This window comes from Mobula hypostoma, assembly GCF_963921235.1.
Source record: "Mobula hypostoma chromosome Y unlocalized genomic scaffold, sMobHyp1.1 SUPER_Y_unloc_3, whole genome shotgun sequence".
In the NCBI taxonomy this organism is placed as follows: Eukaryota; Metazoa; Chordata; class Chondrichthyes; order Myliobatiformes; family Myliobatidae; genus Mobula; species Mobula hypostoma.
This window is the reverse complement of record NW_026948173.1, coordinates 50,294-76,279: the sequence shown is the minus strand read 5'-3', so window position 1 is coordinate 76,279 and position 25,986 is coordinate 50,294. Positions and strand designations below refer to the sequence as shown.

Here is a 25,986-nt window from a genome sequence, read left to right as displayed (position 1 = left end):
TAAAGCCCATTTACAAAACTCTCTTAATCTGCCCTGGCACTAAGAACAAATTATGCTACTACACTCAACGTGCGATTTTCCACACCTTGGGCATCACCTAAGATCAACAGAAGTTTGAAAAACTAGGGCAAGGCACTCTTCAAACTATGTCTCTTATTATTTTGTACAGTTCTATCAAGTTACCTCTCATCCTTCTTCACTCCAGAGAAAAATACAAGCTCACTCAACCTATCTGCATAAAACATTCTCTCCAATCCAGGCAATAACCTGATAACCTCCTCTGCTCCCTCTACAAAGCTTCCACATGCTTCCTATAAGTGAAGAACTCTACCCCCAGAATCATAGTCATAGAAAATGATTTAAATGAGAAATTTCTTTAGCCAGAGAGTGGTGAATCTGTGGAATTCATTTCTACCCACAGCCGTGCAGGCCAAGTCATTGGGTATACTTAACTCAGTGATTGGTTCTTGATCAATCAGGGCGTCAAAGGTTACAGGGATAAAGCAGGAAGTTGGGGTTGAGGAGGATAATAAATCAGCCATGAAGAACCAAATGGTCTGATTCTGCTCCTATATCTTATGGTCATTTAGTGGCCCATTTAGTCCACGCCAAAACCATTTAAACTGCCTACAGCGATCAACTTGCACCAAGACCATAGCACTCCAAATCCTTACCATACTTGTACCTATCTAAACTTCTTTTACACATTGACATCAAGCTCACATGTGCTGGCAGCTTATTCCATATTCTCACTACCCTCTGAGTGAAGAAGTTTCCCTTCATGTTCTCCTTAAACTTTTCACCTTTGCCCCTTAATCAATTACGTCTGCTTGTAGTCCCAGCCTAGCTATAGCCCTCATAATTTTGTACACCCCTATTAAGTCTCCTCTCAATCTTCTACGTTCTAAGAAATACAATCCTAACCATTCCAATCTTTCCTTCCAGCTCAGGTACTTCAGACCTGATAATATCCTTGCAAATTTTCTCTGGACTCTTTCAATGTTTTCATTTTTTCTATAGGTAGGTAACCAAAATGGCAGACAATATTCCAAAGTAGGCCTCACCAACATCTTATACAACTTCAATGTACCATCCCAACTCCTGGATGCAATAAGAAACAAGAGAAAATCTGTGGATATCCATAGACATTGCCTTGCCTGCTCAGTTCCTCCAGCATTTTGTGTGAGTTCCTGTACACAATGTATTGATTTATAAAGGTCAATGTTCCAGAGTTTTCTTTATGACCATGTCTACCAATGATGCCACTTTAACAAATAACAGACCTGTATTCCCAGATCCCTTTATTCCACCACATTCCTCAAGGCCTAACATTCACTGTGCAAGATTTACCTTGGTTGGTCCTACCCAACGTACAAAACTGCACACTGGTCTGTATTAAAGTCCATCTGTTATTTTGCAGTCCATTTTTCTAGCTGATGCAGATACCTCTGCAAGTCATTATAGCCTTCCTTGCTGTCCATTACACCTCCAATTTTGGTGTCATTTGCAATTTTGCTGATCCAATTAACCAGATTATCATCCGGATCACTGAAATAGATGACAGACAACAAAGGACTCAGCACCATTCCCTGCGGTGCTCCACTAGTCATAGGTCTCCAGTCAGACAGGCAACCATCTAGTACCACTCTCTTGCTTCTTCCATAAAGCCAATGTCTAATCCAATTTACTACCTCATCTTGAATGCGCGTGACTGAAACTTCTGGGCCAAATTCAAAAGCCTTGCTAAAGTCAATGTAGACAACATCCACTGCCTTGCCTTCATCCATTTTCCTAGTCAAATCCTTGGAAAAACTCTAAAAGATTGGTTAGACATGATCTACCATGCAAACCATGCTGACTATCCTTAATCAGTCAATGTCTACCCAAATACTTATATATCAGGTCCCTAAGAATACTTTCCAATAGATTTCCTACAACTGATGTCAGACTCATTGGTCTATAATTTTCTGGGTTTTTAGGGCCTTTCTTAAACAGCAGAATATTAGCTATCCTCCAGTCCTCTGGTACCTCTCATGTCGCTAAGAATGTTATAAATAGCTCTGCTAGAGCCCAACAGTCTCTACATTTGCCTCCCATAAGATCCTTGTCAAGCCCTGGGAATTTATCGACCCTGACTGGCCTCACAAGCAAACAACTCCTCTCCTGTATTCTATACAGGGTCCACAAAGTTGATGCCACTTTGACTCACTTCTATAGACTCTGTGCCCGTCTCCTGAGTAGATAGATATACAAAGAATCTCCCTATCTGTTTCAGCTCCATGCATGAATTACCATTTTAGTCTTTTAGAGGGCCAATTTTGTCCTTTACAATCCCCTTGCTCTTAATATAGTGGCATGCAAAAGTTTGGACACCCCAGTCAAAATTTCTGTTACTGTGAATAGTTAAGGATTTCCAAAAAGGCCTAAAGTTAAAGAGGACACCTTTCTTTAATATTTTAAGCAAGATTACTTTTTTTATTTCCATCTTTTACTGTTTCAAAATAACAAAAAAGGAAAAGAGTCTGAAGCAAAAGTTTGGGCACCCTGCATGGTCAGTACTTAGTAACACCCCTTTGCAAGTATCACAGCTTGTAAACGCTTTCTGTAGTCAGCTAAGAGTCTTTCAATTCTTGTTTGGGGGATTTTCACCCATTCTTCCTTGCAAAAGGTTTCTAGTTCTGTGAGATTCTTGGGCCGTCTTGCATGCACTGCTCTTTTGAGGTCTATACACAGATTGTCGATGATGTTTAGGTCTGGGGACTGTGAGGGCCATGGCAAAACCTTCAGTTTGCGCCTCTTGAGGTAGTCCATTGTGGATTTTGAGGTGTGATTAGGATCATTATCCTGTTGTAGACACCATCCTCTTTTCATCTCCAGCTTTTTTTACAGATGGTGTGATGTTTGCTTCCAGAATTTGCTGGTATTTAATTGAATTCATTCTTCCCTCTACCAGTGAAATGCTCCCCATGCCACTGGCTGCAACACAAGCCCAAAGCATGATCAATCCGCCCCTGTGCTTAACAGTTGGAGAGATGTTCCTTTCATGAAATTCTGCACCCTTTTTTCAGCCAAAAAGTTCTATTTTAACTTCATCAGTCCACAGGACTTGTTTCCAAAATGTTCAGATGTTCCTTTGCAAACTTCTGACACTGAATTTTGTGATGAGGACACAGGAAAGGTTTTTTTCTGATGACTTTTCCATGAAGGTCATATTTGTGCAGGTGTCACTGCACAGTAGAACAGAGCACCACCACTCCAGAGTCTGCTAAATCTTCCTGAAGGTCTTTTGAGGTCAAATGGGGGTTTTGATTGGCCTTTCTATCAATTCTATGAGCAGTTCTCTCCGAAAGTTTTCTTAGTCTTCCAGACCTCAACTTGACCTCCATTGTTCCTGTTAACTGCCATTTCTTAATTACATTACAAACTGAGGAAACAGCTACCTGAAAATGCTTTGCTATCTTCTTACAGCCTTCTTCTGCTTTGTGAGCATCAATTATTTTAATTTTCAGAGTGCTAGGCAGCTGCTTAGAGGAGCCCATGGCTGCTGATTGTTGGGACAAGGTTTGAGGATCAAGGTATTTATAAAGCTTTGAAATTTGCATCACCTGGCCTTTCCTAACGATGACACTAATCTTGCTTAAAATGTTGAAAAGAATGTTGCATCTTTAACTTTATGACTTTTGGAGATCAGTTCATCTTCTACTCACTTTAACTATTCACAGTAACAGAAATTTTGACCAGGGGTGCCCAAACTTTTGCATGCCACTGTATCTGTAAAATCCCTCAAAATTCTCCTTCACCTTATCTGCTTCAGCAACTTTATGTCTTCTTTTAACCTCTCTGCTGGTGGCGCAGTGGTATCAGCGCTGGACTGCAGGGCGGAGGTTCCGAAGTTCAAACTCAGCCAGCTCCCCCTAGCACGCTTTGCATCCGTGCAGGGTTAAGAGCTGGTGGTCTCTTTGAAAAAAAACTCACCCAGCAGAAGGCAATGGCAAACCGCTGCTGTAACTTGCCTTGTATGCGAATTCCAACTATGTCAGAACAGTGTGGGAGGAAGTCATCCGCTACCTGCGACCTATATTATTACTATTATTAAATTTCTTATAATCCTTAAGCACCTCATTTATTCCTACCTACTTATACCTGCTATGCATCTCCTTGTACTCTCAAAATTTTGCCTTTGAAGGCCTCCTACTTACCAAGTACATTTTTGCCAGAGAACGGTCAGTTCCAATCTACGCTTGCTAAATCATTCCTGATTCCACCATGACCATAAGATCTAGGAGCAGAAGTAGGCCATTCCGCCCAACGAGTCTGCTTTGCAGTTCCTTTGATGCCCTGGTTAATCAAGAACCTATCTATCTCTGCCTTAAATGCACCCAATGACGGTCTCCACAGTCGCTCAAGGCAACAAATTCCACAGATTTACCACCCTCCGCCTAAAGTAATTTTTCTGCATCTCTGTTCTAAATGGACGTCCTTCAAACCTGAAGTCGTGCCCTCTTGTCTTAGACTACCATGGGAAATAACTTTGCCATATCTAATGTGTTCAGGCCTTTTAACATTCAGAATGTTTCTATCAGATCCCTCCTCATTCTTCTGAACTCCACGGAGTACAGCAAGTGCTGCCAGACATTCGTCATACGGTAATCCTTACAAACTTGTATGTGCCTGAGAAAATAAAAGGTAAAGAAAAAAGGTAACCTTAGTGAGGAGGCCTTTCGGTCGCTGAAGGAGCTGCTGACCCAAGCACCAGTGCTGGTTTTTGTAGACCCCTCATTGCTGTATGCACTGCACATGCATGCCAGCCAGGAGGGTTTAGGTGACGTCCTGTATCGGGATCAGGGCACCAGCTTGCGGCTGTTGCATTTGTCAGCCGGAGTCTGTTGCCCTCTGAGAAAAATTATCCCAAGCACAAATTGGAATTTCTGGCATTGAAATGGGCGCTGGTGGATAAGCTGAGGCTACCTCTACGGGGCCAAGTTTGAGGTGGGAATGGACAAGCCCCAAACTTATATCCTGACCTCAGTGAAAGCGGGTGCCACAGGCCACTGGTGGTTGGCGGTGTTGTCTGCCTATGATTTCGGCCTGAAGTACCGGCCGAGAAGTAGAAACAGTGATGCTGATGCTTTGTCGCAACGGGCGCATGAGGGACTGGTCAGGGTCGATGAGTGGGAGAGTGTTCCTGCCCCAGGGGTGAAGGCCAAGTGTCAGTTTGCCATCACAGTGAAGGCAGAGGGAAAGGAGAGGCAGGATCAAGCGGTGGATCAATTGGGAGCTTCTGATAACAACTTTCCCCAAGTTTACTGTAACCTGACTGCTCTGAAAACACACATCAAAGTTGCTGGTGAACGCAGCAGGCCAGGCAGCATCTGTAGGAAGAGGTGCAGTCGACGTTTCAGGCCGAGACCCTGAAACGTCAACTGCACCTCTTCCTACAGAGAAGGGTCTCGGCCTGAAACGTCGACTGCACCTCTTCCTACAGATGCTGCCTGGCCTGCTGCGTTCACCAGCAACTTTGGTGTGTGTTGCTTGAATTTCCAGCATCTGCAGAATTCCTGTTGTTTGCTCTGAAAACAAATCAGCTACCGGAATTGAGTTCTGGGGAAGCGGCAGCTGCTCAGTGAGATGATCCAGGCATTGGTACCATTTGGGTAGTGGTCAGAAAGGGAGACATGGCTCAGGCGGAGAAGACAAAACATGCGTCGGTGCCGCCATTACTACGAGAATGGCCTTGGTGTTGCCAGCTGGTCTTGCCAGAGAAGTATTGGAGGATTGCGTTGAAGTCACTTCATGATGATTCTCAACATTTGAGGGTGGAAAAGATCTATGGATTGCTCAGAGACCAGCTTTACTGGCCCCGGATGAAATCAGAAGTTGAAGGATACTACAAGTCATGCATTCGATGCATAGGGCAGAAGACACTGCCTATACGGGCAGCTCCCTTGTCCCACTTGCAGAGTGCAGAGCCTCTGGACCTGGTGTGCACGAATTTCCTGTCGATAGAACCCAATGCCAGCAACTCAGCAAATGTTTTTGTCTTCATGGACCACTACAGCAGACATGCTCAGGCTATTCCTACCAAGGACATAACACTTTCGCATCTACAGTTTTGCCACTGTAGATGCAAAAGTGTTATGTGAGAAGAATTTCATCTATTATCGCCTTCACAGGTGGATACATACTGATCAGTGTTGGGATTTCGAGAGTAGACTCATCCATGAGATACTGGGCGTGCTTGGAGTCAAGAAGTCGAGGACCATATCCTATCACCCATGGGGTGATCCCCAGCCTGAGAGGTTTGATCAGACCTTGCTAGACATGCTCAGGACCTTGGAGATCAGCAAGAAGAGCAAGTGGAGTCAACACATTGGACATCTGGTTCACAGTTACAATTGCACACGAAATGAAGCTACTGGGTACTCGCCATATTATCTGATGTTTGTGCGTGAGACGAGGTTGCCCATTGACCTTTGTTTTGGGACTGACGAGGGCAACTTACCACCAAAGACTTATCTGAAGTTGTGTCTGACATGAAAAGAGAGCTGAAAAGGGCTTATGAATTAGTTAGGGTCGCAGCTGCCAAGCAGAATTGAGGAAATAAGAGGAGGTATGATTAAAAGGTGAGGTTCTCCCAAATTCTGCTGGGAGACCAAGTGCTCATAAGGAATTTGGGGCTACCTGGAAAGCATAAGTTGGCTGACTGGTGAGCAGCTACGCCCTATGTGGTGGAGAGTCAGATGCCAAACCTACCAGTTTTCTGGGTGAAACCAGAGGATGGGAATGGGCCTGTCAAGATTCTCCATCAGAACCACCTGCTGACCCTGGGACAAGAGGTGCAGGTAGACCCAGAGCCCGACTTGAAGCCTACACCTAGTAAGCAGAAAAGCAGGGCGACTGCAGGGCCCATAGCAGGCGAGGTTAGGCCGGCCCCCACCCTTTAGTGCAATACTGATTTGGAGGACGAGGACCAGGATGTGTGGTAGATGCTGCCTTTCGTTAACTCCCCATTGATTTTGAGCAAGAGACTCCCACCCTTCTCCCGCTGTCAGTGAAGTGGGGGGGGGGTGATCTGTGGACAGCCTGGGTTGTAGCGGAGCTCGACAGGGGAGGAAGTGTGGCCTGGCCACGGGACAGAGGGGTCCGAGTTGCAGGTGGGCACGAGTGATAGATTGGAAGAGGCCTCGCCAGATAGACTGGAAGTATCCCCAGTAGTGTCTGAAACTGAAGAGTTAGATGAGGGGTTGCGGAGGTATCAGAGAACTTAGAGACCACTGGATAGGCTGGCCTATGTAGCGCTGGGGAACAGTGTGTGACCAGTACCGTTTTGGGGAGCTATGTCACTGCCTTTTACACCTGGACTGGGCTTTGTGTTTCGCAGGAAAGGTTAGCGAATTATCTTAATGTCATGTGGACATGACTAAATTTGGTGAGGGGGGAGAATATAACACACTGTAAGGTTTCACTGCTAATGTAATGGTTTCTCTAAGGTAGCAATGTATGGGTTCTGACTAGAAATAACAGGGCTTTGGAATGTGAGGACTATCCAATGAGAGAAATGTTGTTCTTTCTGGAGAGCCTGTAAGAGAGATTTTCGCCGTTTTTTGCCAAGAAGAGATGAGAAGCGAATGGACAGAGCTGGTAGACCGAGATGACTTTGAGCGAGGGTCCAAAGATCAACAATGGAGAATGTTGATGGTGGACGAACGGCCTTATCAGTGAGCTTCAACGTTGACCATTAAACTGCTGTATGAGAAAGGGCCCTTCTTCTTTTTTTGTTACTTTACTAAACATATATTCAAATTAAGAATTAAAAAGCCTAATCGTTTAATTGCATATTGTGTACTGTTTGTTATTTCCTGGTACTGATTTGTAATAGGGAACACAACGTGCAGCATCCATCCAAACGAGATTTCTTAAGTTTAGCCGGGTCGGGGGTATCATCCCCTATATTAAGCCACTAGCCAAAGCGAGACCTACACTAACAATCAATTCCAACAACTTCCCAACCACTTATGTCAGGCTAACAGGTCTACAATTTCCTTTCTGCTGCCTCCCACCTTTCTTAAATAGAGGAGTAACATTTGCAATTTTCCAGTCATCCGGTATAATGCCAGAATCTATCCATTCTTGAAAGATCATTGTTAATGCCTCCACAAACTCTCCAGTTACTTCCTTCAGAACCCGAGGGTGCATTCCATCAGGTCCAGGAGATTTATCCACCCTCAGACCATTAAGCTTCCCGAGTGCCTTCTCAGTCATGATTTTCACTGCACATACTCACTTGGCTGACATTCTTGAATGTCCGGTATATTGCAGAAGTCTTCCACTATGAAGTCTGATGCCAAATACACATTCAGTTCCTCTGGCATTTCTGCAACTCTCATTACAATACCTCCAGGATCATTTTGTATTGGTCCTATATCTATCCTTGACTCTCTTTTTCCCTTTATATACTTAAAAAAAACTTCCAGTATCTTCTTTTATATTAGTCGCCAGCTTCCTTTCATAATTCATCTTTCCTTTCCTAATGATCTTCTTAGTTTCCTTCTGCAAGTTTTTGAAAACTTCCCAATCCTCTACCTTCCCACTAGCCTTGGCTTCCTTGTATGCCCTCTCTTTTGCTTTTACTTTGGCTCTGACTTCTGTTGTCAGCCATGATAGTGTCCTTGCATTCAAAATTTTCTTCTTTATTTGGAATATATCTGTCTTGCACTTCCCTCATTTTTCACAGAAACTTCAGCCATTGCTGCTCTACTGTTCTTACTGCCACCAAAGTTGGCCTTTCTCCAATTTAGAATTTTAACTTGTTCAGCAGACCTACCTTTTTGCCTATTTACTTTGAAACTTATGACTTTGTGGTCACTAGATGCAAAGTGTTCCCCTACAGTAACTTCTGTAACCTGTCCTGCCCTATTTCCGTAATTGCAGACCCAGTAATGCATGCTCCCTTTTTGGGACTTCTACGTACTTATGAAGGTAACTTTCCTAAACACATTTAACAAACTCTATCCCATCTAGTCCTTTATGATATTCATGAAAAGGGCTAGTCCTTGCTATTAAAACAGCTCCAATACAGTCTCATGGGTCAGGTGGTATAAATCAGAGCTACAGATTTATATTTCACAGTAGATACCTATCTCTAAATCAGACCAGCACCTGAAGTAGGGTGTAACTCAGACTGACATTCCCAATTCAGTAATATACATGGTAGCAATGGAGTCCAATCACTGCACCAGAACTACTGACTTTGATAATTTTAAATACCATCACAACAACTAAGATTTAAAGTGAGGAATTAAATACATTTAGAATTAAAAGCTAATATTAAGGATTTGAAATAATTGGTTTGAAATAACACCTACAAAATGTTGCAGGAACTTAGCAAGGCAGGCTGCATCAATGAAGAGGAAAAAAGTCAACATTCTGGGCAGAGAAACTTCATTAGCAGCAGAAAGGAAGGAGGGTAGAAAACAAAATGAATAGGCGGAGTAAAGAGAAAAGGTAAAAACTGGAAGTTGCTAGGTGAGACCAGTTGAGTGGGAAGAGCAGTGGATACAGTAGAGATGTACTAAGAATATGGGAGATGATAGATGAAGGAGGAGGAAGCTAATAGGAGCTGGGCACATGAAAAGAAAAACTGGATGAGGGGGAGCCAGAGTGGGAATACAGAAAGCGAGGAAAGAACGAGAAAAATTATCAGAAGCAAGAGATATCAATATTCATGTTGCCAAGTTTGAGGCTACTTTGACAGATTATGAAGTTGTTGTTTTTCCAGCCTGAGAGTTTTCCATCACGGTAGTAGAGAGCACTATGAACAGACATGTCAAAATGGGGCTGGGAAGCCAAATTGAAATGGAAACCCATTTCAAAAGACAGAATAAAGCTGTCCCCCAATGTACAGAAGGTCACCCCAATGCAGGGAAGGCTAGATTGAACTATCACATTTTTTCTCCTCTATTATATTTTTCCTCTTTTTTTCTTCTATTCATTTGGTAATTCATGGATCTCTATCTTTATTTTCTTGACCTGTCTCCCTCACAGAAATATAACTAGATCATATTGACATTTCTACTTTAAGGGTCACCCATGGTTCAATGATACTTCTGTCTGCCGAGTTCTGGTTTTACTTAACCTGGACTGCACTTGATCTCATCTCACTGAATTTGGCCTTGCTCCATTTTTTCAATAAACTTTAAAATGGTCTGTATCTCTTTCCACAACTAATTTAATTTTGCGATAGTGTGACTGCAGTTTTCAGATATCCCCCCCCCCCACACACCCCTTAGACCTTTCTCCCACTTGGACTGGCTTGACATTAAGACGTTGTTGGAACAGAAATCAGAAAAAATCATCTAAATGTGTTTTTAATGTCTCTTATCTTTTGTTATTAATGTCCCAGTGTGTGTTACATTTCTGAAGTCCACTATATTTCATGGTTTTTAATTATATGGTATAATTCTATGGTGGGGAGTCTTGGACCAGAGGGCTCAGCTTCAGAAAAGAGGCACATCCACTTAGAACAGCAATCAGGAGGTATTTCTTTAGCCAGAGTGTGGTGAATCAGTGGAATTCATTGCCACAGGCAGCTGTGGAGGCTAAGTCATTGTGTATATTTAAGGCAGATACTGATAGATTCTAGATTAGTCAGGGCACAAAGGGATATGGGAAGAAGGCAAGAGATTATGGCCTTATCAGCCATGTTGAAATGGTGGAGAAGACTTGATGGAACAAATGGGTTAATTCTGCTTCTATATCTTATGGTCCTAAAATTACTTTGTAAAGGAAGTATAATTATGCTGGTTGGGAAAAGGAAGAATATTGCTTTATTGAGAAATGTATTTAAGATAAAAGAATCCCAAAGTAAAGCAAATTTAAAGAAATACATGCCAAACAATTTAAGGTTGCACAAGATCCAGACTATGATGACTATATACCTGAAAGAAATATTTTTAAGTGAACAACCCAAGATGGTCAGTAATTTCAGGTGTGAGACAAAATGTAGTACCTCTCTGCATCATTTCTCCCTCCCCACCAAAAACCCAAACAATTTACCATTTTCAAAATCTTCCCTTAATCTTCACATAAAAGTTATCAGAAAGGTGCTCATGGTAGAATGGACAGAGCTACACTAAAGTTATATTTTCAAACCTCAAACTGAGAGACAGCAGCATAGTTGGTTTCTCCCGACGGTGTGGTATACTTGCTTCTGTAAAATCCTTTCATTTTATCATTGAGTTCTCCCACAAAATCGATCTTCAAAGTGCCATTTCCTGTTAAAATGTAATCTCATAATTAATAAAATACAAATAAAAAATCACATTGAAGATCAAGGAAGCTGTCATAAATGCCGGGCGAGAGCTTTAATTAAACCTAGGAGGTTTTTTCCATAGAGTGTAGTAAGTGTGTGGATGTTCTGTGGGGTAGCAGTTAAGGCAGATATATTATGGACACATAATTTCTAAGATAAGCATATGGATAATAGAAAAATTGAGAGCTAGTGAGGGGGAAGGGTTAGATTGATCTCAGAGTGGGTTATAAGATTGGCACAATACTGTAGACCAAAGGACAAGCACTGCGCTTTAGTGTTCTATGAGTACAGCTATTAAGTAAATGGGTAGTAAATAGTATATTGTTTATTATCTTTGCAATAATGAACGACAGTTCTGGAACTAAACAGTTGTTCCATTTGTACATTTTTCAGCTCCATATGCTGAGAACTCACAAACACGAAGATGAAATTGTCAAAGCCAGCGACAGCCAATTGGAAAGCATGCTCATTTCAAGAAGTCCAAGTTGAATTTAATGCTAGATCAAAGCACTGATTATTATTACTAATCAAGCTCCAGTTACTAATTTATTCTAAATTAACATGAATAATCAAAGCACAGTAACAGTTCATTAAAGTGTTAATCAATATCATTTCCAAGCCAATCAATATCATTGACAGCTCTTTACTTAAATCATAAACAAGAGAAAATATGCAGATGCTGGAAATCCAAGCAATACACACAAAACGTTGAAGGAACTCAGTCAGACCAGGCAGCACCTAAGGAAAAGACTGCAGTCGACGTTTCAGGCCAAGATTCTTTATCAGGATGTTTAGCAGGAATTCCCACTTTTTCCCGCATAGAGCTATTGTTCTATACGAGCTTATCTTCCAGAAGCATAGTTATGTTCCAATGAGACAAAGAAAGGTACAGAAACTCTGATGTACAAGGGATGTTGTAAATCTAGTCAAGAAGAAAAGAAGAGCTTACGAAAGGTTCAAAAAAATAGGTAATGATAGAGTCCTAGAAGATTATAAGGTTAGCAGGAAGGTGTTTAAGAATTAAATTAGGTGAGTCAGAAGGCCTTGGCAAGCAGGATTAAGAAAACCCCCAAGGCATTCTACAAGTGTGTGAGGAGGAAGAGGATAAGACATGACAGAAAAGGACCAATCAAGTGTGACAGTGGAAAAGTATGGAACCAGAGAAGAGAGCATAGGTACTTAATAAATACTTTGCTTCAGTATTCACTACAGAAAATGATCTTAGCAATTGTAGGGACTTGCAGTGGACTGAAAAGCTTGAGCATGTAGATATTAAGAAAGAGGATGTGCTAGAGCTTTTGGAAAGCATTAAGTTGGATAAGTCACTGGGACCAGATGAGATGTACCTCAGGGTGCTGTGGGAGGCGAGGGAGGAGATTTCTGATCCTCTGGTGATGATCTTTGCATCATCAATGACGATGGGATTGGGTTCCCGGGGATGGGAGGGTTGTAGACGTTGTTCCCTTGTTCAAGAAAGGAAGCAGAGATAGCTCAGGAAATTATAAACCAGTGAGTCTTACTTCAGTGGATGGTAAGCTGATGGAGAAGATCCTGAGAGGCAGGATATACGAACATTTGGAGAGGCATAATATGATTAGGAATAGTCAGCATGGCTTAGTCAAAGGCAGGTCTTATCTTATGAGCCTAATTGAATTTTTTAAAGATGTGACTAAACACATTGATGAAAATAGAGGAGTAGATGTAGAGTGTATGGATTTCAGCAAGTCATTTAATAAGGTACCCCATGCACGGCTTATTGAGTAAGTAAGGAGCCATCAGATCCAAGGGCACATTGCTTTGTGGATTCAGAACTGGTTTGCCCATAGAAGGCAAAGAATGGTTGTAGACAGGTCATATTCTGCATGAAGGTCGGTGACCAGTGGTGTGCTTCAGGGATCTGTTCTGGGACCCCTGCTCTTCCTGATTTTTATAAATGACCTAGATGAGGAAGTGGAGGGATGGGTTAGTAAATTTGCTGATGACACAAAGGTTGGGGGGTGTTGTGGATAGTGTGGAAGGCTGTCAGAGGTTACAATGGGACATTGACAAGATGAAAGACTGGGCTGAGAAGTGGCAGATGGAGTTCAACCAAGATAACTGTGAGGTGGTTCATTTTGGTAGGTCAAATATGATGACAGAATATAGCATTAATGGTAAGACTCCTGTCAGTGTGGAGGATCAGAGGGATCTTGGGGTCTGAATCTATAGGACGCTCAAAGCTGCTGCGCAGATTGACACTGTGGTTAAGAAGGCATATGGTGCATTGCCCTTCATCAATCGTGGGATTGAGTTTAAGAGCCAAGAGGTAATGTTGCAGCTATACAGGACCCTGGTCAGACCCCACTTGGAGTACTGTGTTCAGTTCTGGTCGCCTCACTATAGGAAGGATGTGGAAACCATAGAAAGGGTGCAGAGGAGATTTACAAGGATGTTGCCTGGATTGGTGGGGGGGCATGCCTTACGACAATAGGTGAGTGAATTTGGCCTTTTCTCCTTGCAGCGATGGAGGACGAGAGGTGACCTGATAGAGGTGTACAAGATGTTGAGACGCATTAATCATGTCGATAGTCAGAGGCTTTTTCTCAGGGCTGAGATGGGTAGCACAACTGGGTATAGTTTTAAGGTGCCTGGAAATAGGTACAAAGGAAAAGTCACTTTATGTTTTTTACATAAGAGTGGTGACTGCGTGGAATGGGCTTCTAGTGACATTGGTGGAGGTGGACACGATAGGGTCTCTTAAGAAACTCCTGGATAGTTACATGGAGCTTAGAAAATTAGAGGGCTATGGATAACCCTAGGTTATTTCTAAGGCAAGGACATGTCCAGCACAGCTATTGTGCTTTCTATGTTTCTAAGCATCTTACAAAATTCCAGTACTACTTTCCACAATGGAGAAAAAAATCTTGTTATTCAGCTAGATCATTGCCATAAGCCAGTTTTCAACAAAGTGTGGCATCAATTCAAATACTCAGCATGCTACCAGAAGTTATGATTTTTAATAAAGGTTTATATATTAGATTTATTACTCACACGTACGGCAAAACATCAAGCATCCAGTTGTTTAATTCAAAGCCAATTAGCGAGGATTTATGAGGCCAGTCCAAAAATGTCATTATGCTTTCAACACCAACATTGCTTGGTTATTATTTTATTAATCCTACATATTTCATACACAGTCATGGGGAGAACATAATAGCTCCTTATAGTCAGTGGCAGGAATCGAAACTGGGTTGGTGATAACTGACAACATTAAGCACTTCTGCTATCCATTATGCTACCGTGCCACTCAACTGGCATGCAGTACTGACCAAGAGTGTGGCGACCTTTGGAATTCACTACACAACAGCATTATTGTTCGAGATTAAGATAAATATACTGAGGGGTCTACCTTTTCAATCAGGTCCATACTCAACAGTAAAAAGGCAGGACTTTGCTACAATTTTTCTGAGTTGGACTGCAACCAATCACAAAGTGGGATTTTTAAGAAAGGGCAAACAAAAAATAACAAAAGTGCAACCAGAGCAGCCATTGTGTAAGTGGGTCAGTGTTTGGATGGCTTTGGTTAATCAAGATTCAGCAAGAAAAAATATCTGGTAAGGTTTTCATTTTATTCTAAATTCTTCATTCCTCATCTGTTAGTTCATGTTTCCAGGGGCAGTGTTTTATACTGTGTGTGGAATGTGGGAATTCCAGGAGACACCTAATCTTCAGGATACCTCATTTACACCAGATGCACTGAGTTGCAGCTCCTCAGAGAATATACTAGGAAGTGGAGCGGCAGGCCATTCACCTGGCTCATACAGGAGAATGAGGATGTAATAGACAGAAGCTACAGGGAGAAAGTCACCCCTAGGTGCAGGAGAGAAATATCTGGGTGACTGTCAGTGGAAGAAAGGAAAATGCACAGTCAGCACAGAGCCTTTCCTCACAATAAGTACACCACTATAAATACTGCTGAGGGAGGGAATGACCTACCGAGTGCAGCCATAGTCACCAGATCACTGGTGCTGTGGCTCATAAGAGAGGTGAAGCAGGCTGCAGTGTTGATAGGAGATTCCATAGTCAGAGGAATAGAGATGAGGTTCTATGGGGCAGACAGTAGCTGGTTTACAAACAGATACTTGTGTGGTGACACTGCTGGCAAGGAGAGACAGATGAAAGGAAAAAATAGCACTCCACAGAATGAGTTGCAATGTAAAAGGTGGACAAAATCAAAGAGTTAAAAGGGCTAAAGGCCTCCAAGGAAATACATTGTATTCAAAGGTCAAGCAGGTAAACACAGGGGATGCTGTGGCTCTGTTGGTAAAAAAAAATCAAATCATTAAAAAGGAAGTGACAAAAAGGTGTTGAATCATTGTGGTTAGAGCTAAGGAACTGCAAAAGTAAAAAAGCCCAATAGGATTTATGTAGAGACCAACAAACGATAGTAAGGATGTGGTCTACAGTTTACAACAGGGGATAGAAAATGCATGCCAAAAGGGGAATGCTACAATAGCCATGGGTAATTTCAATAATTAGATAGATTGGGAAAATCAGGTTTGTGTTGGATCCCAAGAGAACAAGGTTCTAGAATGCCAACGAGATAGCTTTTTAGAATTGCTCATGGTTAAGCCCTCTAGGGTTTCAGCTAATCATTGTGCAATGACCTGGAATTGATTAGAGAGCTTAAGGTAAAGTAACTCTTAGGGTCAAATGATCATAATATGATAGAATTCTCCCTACACTTTGAGAAGGAGAAACTAAAGCCAGATGCATCCGTATTACAATGGAGTAAAGAGAATTACAGAGGCATAAGACAGGACCTGGCCAAAACTGAACACCGGCAGGGATGATAGCAGATCAGTAATCCCTGGATTTTCTACAAGCAATTCAGAAGGCGCAGGATATTATATACCAAAGATGAAGTATTCTAAAGGCAAGATGACACAAATGTGACTAAAAAGAGGTCAAAGTCAACATAAAAGCCCAAGAGAGGACATATAATAGAGCAAAAATTAGAGGAAAACAGAGGATTGAAAAGCTTTTAAAAACCAACCAAGGGAACTAAAAATGTCAGTAAGAAGGTAAATACAAAGGTAGGCTTGCTAATAATATAAAAGAGGATACCAAAAGTTTCTTCAGATATATAAAGTGTGAGAGAGGCAAGAGTGGATACTGGACCACTGGAAAATTATACTAGAGAAGTAGTGGGGGGGGGGGGGAAGAGACAAGGAAATGGCAGCCAAACTGAATAATGTATTTTGCATCAGTTTTCACTGTGGAAGACACTAGCAGTATGCTGTAAATTCAGGAGTATCGGGGCACAGAGTGAGGGAGAAGGGACACTGAAAGGACTGAAGAGAGATAAGTCAACTGGACCAGGGTTCTGAAAGAGGTGGCTGAAGAAATTGTGGTGGTATTAGTAATGATCTTTCAAGAATAAATAGACTCTGGCATGCTTCCAGAGGACCGGAATTTTACAAGTGTCACTCCACTCCTCAAGAAGGGAGAGAGGCAGAAGAAAGGAAATTATTGGCCAGTTAGCCTGACATCACTGTTTGGTAAGATGTTGGAGTTAATTGTTAAAGATGCAGTTTTGGGTTACCTGGAGGCACATGATAAAATAGGCCAAGGTCAGCTTCAATTTCTTAAGGGAAAATCTTGCCTGACTAACTTGAAGAAATAACAAGGAAAGACAAAGGCAAATTGTTGGATGTTGTATGCATGGGTTTTCAGAACGCCTTTGACAAGCTGTCACACGAGGCTGCTTAACAATTTAAGATCCATTGTATTACAAGAAAGATACTAGAATGGATAAAGCAGTGGCTGACTGGCAGGATACAAGCAGTAGGAATAAAGGAAGCTTCTTCTGGTTGGCTGCCAGTGACTAATAGAATTCCACTGGGTCTGTGTTGGGATCGCTTCTTTTTACATTATATGTCAAAGATTTGGATGATGAAGTCAAGTCGTCACTTTTTATTGTCATTTCAACCATAACTGCTGGTATAGAATTTCTTTGCTTTGGAAATTGATGGTTTTGTTGTAGAGTTTGCAAACGATATGAAGGGTAGATAGTGTTGTGGAAGTAGAGAGGCTGCAGGTGACTTAGACAGATTAGGAGAATGGGCAAAGAAGCAAATGGAATATAGTGTTGGGAAGTGAACACTTTGGTAGAAGAAGTGAAAGCGTAAACTATTTTCTAAATGGAGAGAAAATTAAAAACTCTGAGGTATAAAGGGACTTGGGAGTCCTTGTGCAGGATTCCCTAAAGGTTAATTTACAGGTTGAAACTGTGGTGAGGAAGGCAAATGTGATGTCAGCACTTATTTCAAGAGGACTATATTATAAAAGAATGTGATGGTGAGGCCTCACTTGAGAGTATTGTGAGCAGTTTTGGGCCCCTTAACTAACAAAGGATGTGCTGATGGTGAAGAGAGTTTAAAGTAGTTTCATGAAAATAAGTTTGGCATCAAAAGGCTTGTCATATAAAGAACATTTAATGGTTCTGGGCCTCTATTCTCTGAAATGCAGAAGTAGGAGGGATGAATGAGAGGTGACCACAGGACACAGCCTCAAAATAGAGGGGTATCCTTCTAGAACACAGCTGAGGAGGGATTTCTTTAGCTAGATGAATCTGATAATTCACTGCCACATGTGTCATTAGGTATATTTAAGGCAGAGGTTGATAGATTCTTAATTAGGCAGAGCACGAAGGAATAGGGGAAGAAGGCAGGAGATTGGGGTTGAGAGGGATATGGATCATCAATGATGAAATGGTGGAAGAGATTTGATAGGGCAAATGACCTAATTCACCTCCTATAATCTGAAGATTTTATGGAATCAGAAAATATGCCACAAATTCAGAGAAGTGGTAAGATCATGGTAAAACATTAACCATGATTTTACCATGGTCAAAGATGGCAAATTAAATATAAAGACATATAGATTTGAAAAAGTAAATTATAGACATATTATGCTGACGCTGGAAGCACAGTGACACCCACAGGCTGCCTCCAGCACAATGTTTGATGCAAAACCACTTATTTCTGTGTACATTTTTATGTACTATGTGGCAAATAAAGCTATACTTATTTTTTACGCAATATAAACAAGTGCTAAGTAAAACGGAAAATTTAGTAATTGAAGAGAAATGATCACAAGGATTCAAACGATCTTATGTCCTATATCCACAGTTGTAATTGACATCATTATATTTGAACTAGGAACATCTAAATAATGACCTGAAAGATTTGCTGCAACATACAGTACTGTGCATAAGTCAATGCGGAGCACTGAGGGAGTTTATAAACTTGGCGGGAACAAAGGATATTAGGAATTGCGAGGGTGAAGTGCAGCAGGAAGGGGTTGAAACAGATGGCAGAAAAGGAGTGCCGGGGCAGGGGTAGACACTGAGAGAATAGACAAAGCCATTTTATTCCAAACAATTGGTTTATTGATCACTACAGATGTCTCTCTGGTGCTTCCCGCTCCCTCCTCTCTCCCTTCCCCTTTTCCCAACCATGATTCCCCTCTCCCTGCCCCCTTCCCACTCTCAGTCCATAATAGAGACCCATATCAGAATCAAGTTTATCATCACTCACGTGTCATGAAATTTGTTCATTTTTTTGCGGCAGCAGTTCAGTGCAATACATAAAATTACCACAGTACTGTGCAAAAGTCTTCACATTCAATTTTTTTTATTGATTTAAAAAATAAGGGTAAATACAAACCGGAGGAGAGGTTATCTCAAGTACATAATTCAATAATATTAGAAACAGAGAAAGGAGTATACACTGTCAAAATCATGTATATTATTCAGCTAATATAAAGAGAAAAGAGAACCACCTCTCCTCTTAACAGTTCATGAGATTCAAAATTTTCTATTATTGAAGGGGGAAAAAACACTAAACTAACCTAAAACAAAAAAAAAGGGGACTGGACAGTCCATTTTGAGGATACAGTTAAAAATAAGGGAAAATCCTTCTGATCAAATCTAAAACTTCATGGAGAAAACGATTAATAACTATAAAAGTAATAAAAATTAGATCATATGAAAATATTGAATAAAAGGTTGCCAGGTTCGCTCAAATTTAGAAGATGTATCAAACGTCCGACTCCTTATTTTCTCCAAACTTAAACAAGACATAATGAAGGAAAGCCAAAAAAAACAGCAGGTGGATTGGGATCCTTCCAGTATAATAGAATAGCTCTCCTAGCCAATAAAGTTGAGAAAGCTATCGTGCGTTGATATCGTTGATAGCGATGTTTCCTGCTTCCGTTGGAATAACCCCAAAGATTGCCGTAAGTGAATTAGGTTGTAGGTCCAGACTTAAGACTGTTGATAACGTACTAAAAACATCTCTCCAAAAGTTATTTGACTTTATGCAGGACCAAAGCATATGAGTGGCCATCTCAGTGTTACATCTATCACAGGTAGGATTTATATTAGAAAAAATATGCGCTAGTTTATCTTTTGACATGTGCACTACCTTGGACACTTATAACTTGATTTTAACTGACATGTGGCAGTTGTGTTTTACTATTTATTGTTATGTTTATTATTTAGTGTTGCGTTTGTTATGTTATGATTGCACTGCTCCTGGAAACGTTGTCTCATTCTGCCCTGCAGAGCTGATGTACGGTTAGAATGACAATAAGGTTTTCTGAATCTTTGAACCTTTGAATCTAAACAGTCCTCTAAAACTAAATCTAAAAAAGTTATTATTCCCTTAGTTTTCCATGTTAATATGGCTTTGTCTAAAATTGATGGTTTAAAAAATAATTAAAATGAATATTACTAGAAAGAACAAAGTTATTTAAGTCAAAAGATCTGCAAAACAAACAAAATTTTTAATGTATTTCTCACAATGGGACTAAGAACTTGTCCACCAATCTTAGAAAACAAAAAGGGAAGAGGAGCTCCCAGCAAATAAGCCAAAGAGAACCCCTTTACCAAGTTCTTCTCCAAGTCGAACCATGGAGGACAGTCCTGGTTATCTATACAGTGAATCCAAGAAGTAGTATTGTGATGACCCACTTTACACACAAGCGAACCGGCTCACAAAATAGCCCACGTGCGGGGAGAGACTTTTGTAATGCACCTCTGACGTCATTTCCGCCGGAGAGGGCTGGAGGGTAACTGCTTAAAAGCCAGTGCCGCAAAGTTTGAATAAACGAGTCTCGAGTGCAACTTACAGACTGCGTGTTGTTATTTCTAGCTCTGTGTGTAGCACATCACTACATTGGTGACCCCGACGGTCCAAACGGGATTTGGACCAAAGATGATCGGCTCTTCATCTGTTCACGCAGTTTCACTAAAACTGCCAACTTTCTGGATGCTGCGACCACGTGTGTGGTTTGACCAAGCAGAAGCCCAGTTCTAGATTCGGCAGATATCTTCTGATTCCACGCATTACTATTATGTGGTGAGCTCCCCTGACCAGGAGACAGCCGCCCAGGTTGAGGATTTCATGCAGTCACCCCCGGAAGAAGGCAAATATGCAGCATTCAAAGTGCAGCTCATAGGGACCTTTGGCCTCTCACGGTGTGAGTGGCGTGCCCGCTTGCTGCACCTGGACGGTTTGGGAGACAGGCCGCCATCAGCATTAATGAACGAGATGCTGGCCCTGGCTGAAGGACACAAGCCCTGCCTCATGTTTGAGCAGGCGTTCCTAGAGCAACTGCCCGGGAACATACATTTGCCACTAGCCAATGCAGATTTCAATGACCCCCGGAAGGTGGCAGCCCGGGCAGACGTGCTGTGCAAAGCCAAGAGGGAGAACAGGGCATCTGTCGAACAGATTACCAAGCCATGCGCCCAACAGCAGGCCAGACCAGGCCCGGCAACGGAGCGCACACAATCCAGAGGCAGGAGTGAGGAGGCCAATGAACAGTGGTGTTTCTACCACCAACGGTGGGGCACAGAAGCCCGCCGTTGTCGCCCACCCTGCAAGTTCCTGGGAAACGCCAGGGCCAGCTGCCGCTAATGGCTGGGACAAACAGTCGGGATGCTGCTTCTCGGTTGACACCGAAGCGGAGACTAGCGTCTTCCCCCGACGGGGTATGACACCCGCAACAGGGAGCCGGGACCCACCCTGAGGGCCGTAAACAGCAGCACAATTCAGACCGACGGCACCCGCACAGTGCAGCTACAGTTCGGCGCCAGCCGGTTCTCGTGGGACTTCACACTGGCCACCGTGGCCCAACCACTCCTGGGGGAGGACTTCTTGCGAGCCCACAGCCTGCTGGTCGACTTGCCAGGGAAAAGACTGGTCCATGCCAAGACTTTCCAGATGTTCTCCCTGGGTGAAGCCAAGTTGCCGGCCCCATCACCTGGACTCCATCATGCTGTCTGACAACGAATTCACCAGAATCCTGGCGGACTTTCCATGGGTTCCACGAAGGCTTCCCCGGACAAGCTCCACCTGGCGAAGGGGGAGTTCAACAGGACGGAGGAATTGGGGATCATACGGTGGTCTGACAGCCCATGAGCCTCCCTCTTGCACATGGTGCCCAAAGCAGCCGGGGGCTGGAGACCATGTGGCGACTACCACACACTGAACAAGGTTACAACTCCAGACCGCTACCCCGTGCCGCACATACAGAACTTTGCAGCAAACCTGCACGGGGCAAGCATCTTTTCCAAAGTAGACCTCCTCCGGGGGTACCATCAAATCCTGGTACACCCTGAAGACATCCCCAAAACAGCTCTCATTCCCCGTTCGGCCTGTTGTAATTCCTTCAAATATCGTTCCGCCTGAAGAATGCTGCACAGACTTTCTAGCGACTAATGGACGTGGTGGGACGTGACCTGGACTTTGCGTTCATCTATTTGAACGACATCGTCATAGCCAGCAGTAGTCGTCAGGAGCATCTGTCCCACCTCCGTCAGCTCTACTCCCGCCTGAGTGATTTTGGCCTCACGATCAACCCAGACAAATGTCAGTTTGGACTCAACACCATCGACTTCCTGGTCCACAGGATTACCAAAGACCGGGCAACACCTCTGCCCGCCAAGATAGACGCGATCCGCCACTTTGCCTGGCCCAACACAGTCAAAGGCCTGCAGGAGTTCGTTGGTATGGTGAACTTCTACCACCGCTTCCTCCCCTCAGCAGCCTGTATCATGCACCCTTTGTTCACCCTGATTCCGGGTAAAGGCAAGGACATTACTTGGGACGAAGAGGCTGCGGTCGCTTTCATTAAAGCCAAGGAAGCCTTGTTAGACGCTGCGTTGCTGGTGCACCCCAGAACGGACATTCCAACTGCCCTCACAGTGGACACATCCAACACAGCAGTCGGTGGGGTGCTGGAGCAACTCATCAAGGAGCGCTGGCAACCCCTGGCGTTCTTCAGCAAACACCTACGGCCACCTGAACTCAAGTACAGTGCCTTCGACCGGGATCTGTTGGCACTATATCTGGCAATCGGGCATTTCAGGTACTTCTTAGAAGGCAGGCCGTTCACCGCGTTCACGGACCACAAACCGTTGACCTTTGCGTTCACAAAGGTGTCCGATCCCTGGTCGGCCCGCCAGCAGCGACATCTGTCCTACATCTCCGAGTACACGACGGACATCCAGCATGTCTCAGGAAAGGACAACGTCGTGGTGGGTGCAGTCTCCAGACCAGCTATCCAGGCCCTGTCCCAGGGGGTGGACTATGAGGCACTGGTGAAGGTGCAGCAGGCGGACGACGAAATGCCCAGCTACAGGACCGCAGTCTCGGGTTTGCAGCTGCAAGACCTCCTTGTAGACCCAGGTGAGAGGACCCTCCCCTGTGATGTGGCTACCGGCCAACCTCGCCCCATCGTCCCAGCAGCCTGGCGGTGGTGAGTTTTCGACTCCATACACGGCTTGGCGCACCCATCTGTCAGGACAACCGTCCGGCTGGTCTCCAGCAAGTTCGTGTGGCACGGACTTCACAAGCAGGTCAGTGAATGGGCCAAAACATGCACACAGTGCCAAACGGCCAAGGTGCAGCGGCACACCAAGGCTCCGCCGCAGCGGTTCGAACCCACCCGCCGGAGGTTCGACCACATTCATGTGGATATCGTGGGGCCCCTGCCAGTGTCGCGAGGAGCGCGGTACCTCCTAACTATGGCAGACCGGTTCACGAGACGGCCAGAGGCGGTCCAGCTCAACGACATCACCGCCAATTCCTGCGCCCGAATGCTGACTGCAACCTGGGTAGCAAGCTTTGGGGTACCGGACCACATTACCTCCGACGGAGGCGCCCAGTCCACCTCCAGCCTGTGGTCGGCTGTGGCCAGCCTGTTGGGAACACAGCTACACCACACAACTGCCTACCACCCACAGTCGAATGGACTAGTGGAATGCTTCCACCGTCACTTGAAGTCGGCTCTCATGGCCCGCCTGGAGGGGCCTAACTAGGTGAACGAGCTTCCCTGCGTCCTGCTCGGAATCTGCACAGCGCCCAAAGAGGATCTGCACACCTCATCGGCCGAGCTGGTGTACGCACACCCCTGGTAGTCCCAGGAGGGTTCATACCAGCCCCAAGGGGGCAAGAGGAAGAACCCACAGCAGTCCTGGACAGACTACGCGAAAGGCTCAGCAACCTGGCCCCCATCCCCACTTCACAGCATGGACAGAGCCCAACCTGCGTACCCAAAGACCTGCAGAACTGTAAGTCTGTGTTCATATGAAGGGGCACACACCGGGCACCGCTACAGCGGTCGTACAAGGGGCCGTTCAAGGTGATCAGTAACAACGGGTCCATGTACGTTCTGGACATTGGGGGGAAAGAGGAGGTTTTCACGGTGGACTGACTCAAACCGGCCCATGTGGACTTGGCGCAGCAGGTCAAGGTTCAGGCACCGCGGCGCAGAGGCAGACAGACAGCCCAAACACAGACTGATCCACACTGTGGACATCACTGTGGACATCGTGGGTGAATCACCAGTTGTGGGGGGGGGTTATGTAGCGACCCACTTTCTACACAAGCGAACCGGCTCACAAAATAGCCCGCACGCGGGGAGAGACTTTTATAATGCACCTCTGACATCATTTTCCTCCCGGAGAGGGCTGGAAGGGAACTGCTTAAAAGCCAGTGCCGCGAAGTTCGAATAAACGGGTCTCGAGTGCAACTTACAGACTTCGTGTCATTATTTCTAGCTCTGTGTGTAGCACATCGCTACAATATAATGAATATTGAGTGCCCAGTATTAGAGTATAGAGTTTGGTAAGGTCAAGCCTCCATCTTTTTTAATTTTTGCAGTAAAGGTTTACTCACTCTAGAGTTTTTATTATTCCAGATATATGATGAGATCATAGAATCCATTCTGTCAAAAAATGTTTTCGCGACAAAGGATGGAACAACTCGAAACGTGTATAAGAATTTCAGTAAAATTGTCATTTTTATATCATTTATTCGACCAATTAACGATAACGTCGTAGCGACCATTTGGAAACCGTTTGTTGTGTTTTTAAATTAAAGGAAGAAAATTATATTTATATAAATCTTTAAAAGTTTTAGTAATTTAATACCAAGATAGGTAAAATAATTTTTAGCAATATTAAAAGGTATTAGATCATATTGATTGAAATAGTTATTAATAGGAAATAATTCACTTTTATGTCAATTAAACTTATATCCAGAGAAAGTACTAAATTCAGTAAATATGGATAACATAGAAGGGATAGATCTCCTAGGGTCTGAAATGTACACTAATAAATCATCTGCGTATAACGAAACCTTATGTACTTTATCCTCTCTCTTAACACCCTGAACAGAGTTGGAATCCCTAAGAGCAATAGTAAGTGGTCCTAAAACCAAATTAAATAATAGAATACTAAGAGGACAACCATGACAGGTTCCTGGATATAGTCTAAAATAATGAGATTTTTGATTGTTAGTTACAACCACAACCATCCAGGCTTGATAGATCAGTTTGATCCAGGAGACAAATCCCAGACAATTAAATCTCTCCAAAACCTGAAATAGATAGGGTCATTCTAACCTATCAAAGGCTTTCCTGCATCGAGAGAGACAATACATTCAGATTCTTTGAGGGAGAATAAATAATATTTAACAACCTTAGAATATTAAAATGTGAATACCTAGTTTTAATAAATCCAGTTTGATCATTTGAAATAACAGTAGGTAAAATATTCTCAAGCCTATTAACCAGAATTTTAGAGAGGATTTTAAAGTCCACATTCAATAAGGAAATTGGTCTATAGGAGGCACATTCAGTTACGGATCAGTGAGATTGATAACTCATAAAAAGTTTTCGGGAGGTTCCCAGAGGATCTAGAATTAGTGAAAATTTGACATAGAGAGCATGGAGGAACATCTGGTGAAATTTCTGAAATAACTGCTTTGCTGCTGCTGCTACTGTGTGGTCCAGAATCTCCGGAGGAGAAGGCCCCAAGTCCTCGGCTTTGCTTAATGCTCAGCGGCCGGGGCGGTGTCAAACCACTTGGCAGAGGTTGGTGCTCGGAGAGGCTGTATCAGAGGGGCTGGTCGGAGGCTCGGAGTTTTCAGACAGACTCAAGAGTCGGCTGCAGTCAGGTGCTTCCAATGCATTGGCAAGTTGGTGGCGCTTGGAGGTTCATGGCAGGGAGAGTTTCTCCCTTCTGCCGCCTGCGTTAGATGATGAGTCGATCGGGCCTTTGAGACTTTTTTTTTACCGTGCCCATGGTCTGCTCTTTATCGAATTATGGTACTGCTTTGGAC

General features: G+C 43.5%; 1 protein-coding gene across 1 annotated transcript in view; it reads right to left on the bottom strand.

Moving 5' to 3' along the window:
• LOC134341434 (puromycin-sensitive aminopeptidase-like) overlaps positions 1–25,986 on the bottom strand; it is a gene marked incomplete at its 5' end in the record, with an annotated part of 301,555 nt that overhangs the window by 232,333 nt on the left and 43,236 nt on the right. Inside the window, one exon of the mRNA XM_063039287.1 lies at positions 11,152–11,273. Coding sequence (XP_062895357.1) covers positions 11,152–11,273 — 122 coding nt within the window. The remainder of the gene's footprint in view (positions 1–11,151; positions 11,274–25,986) is intronic.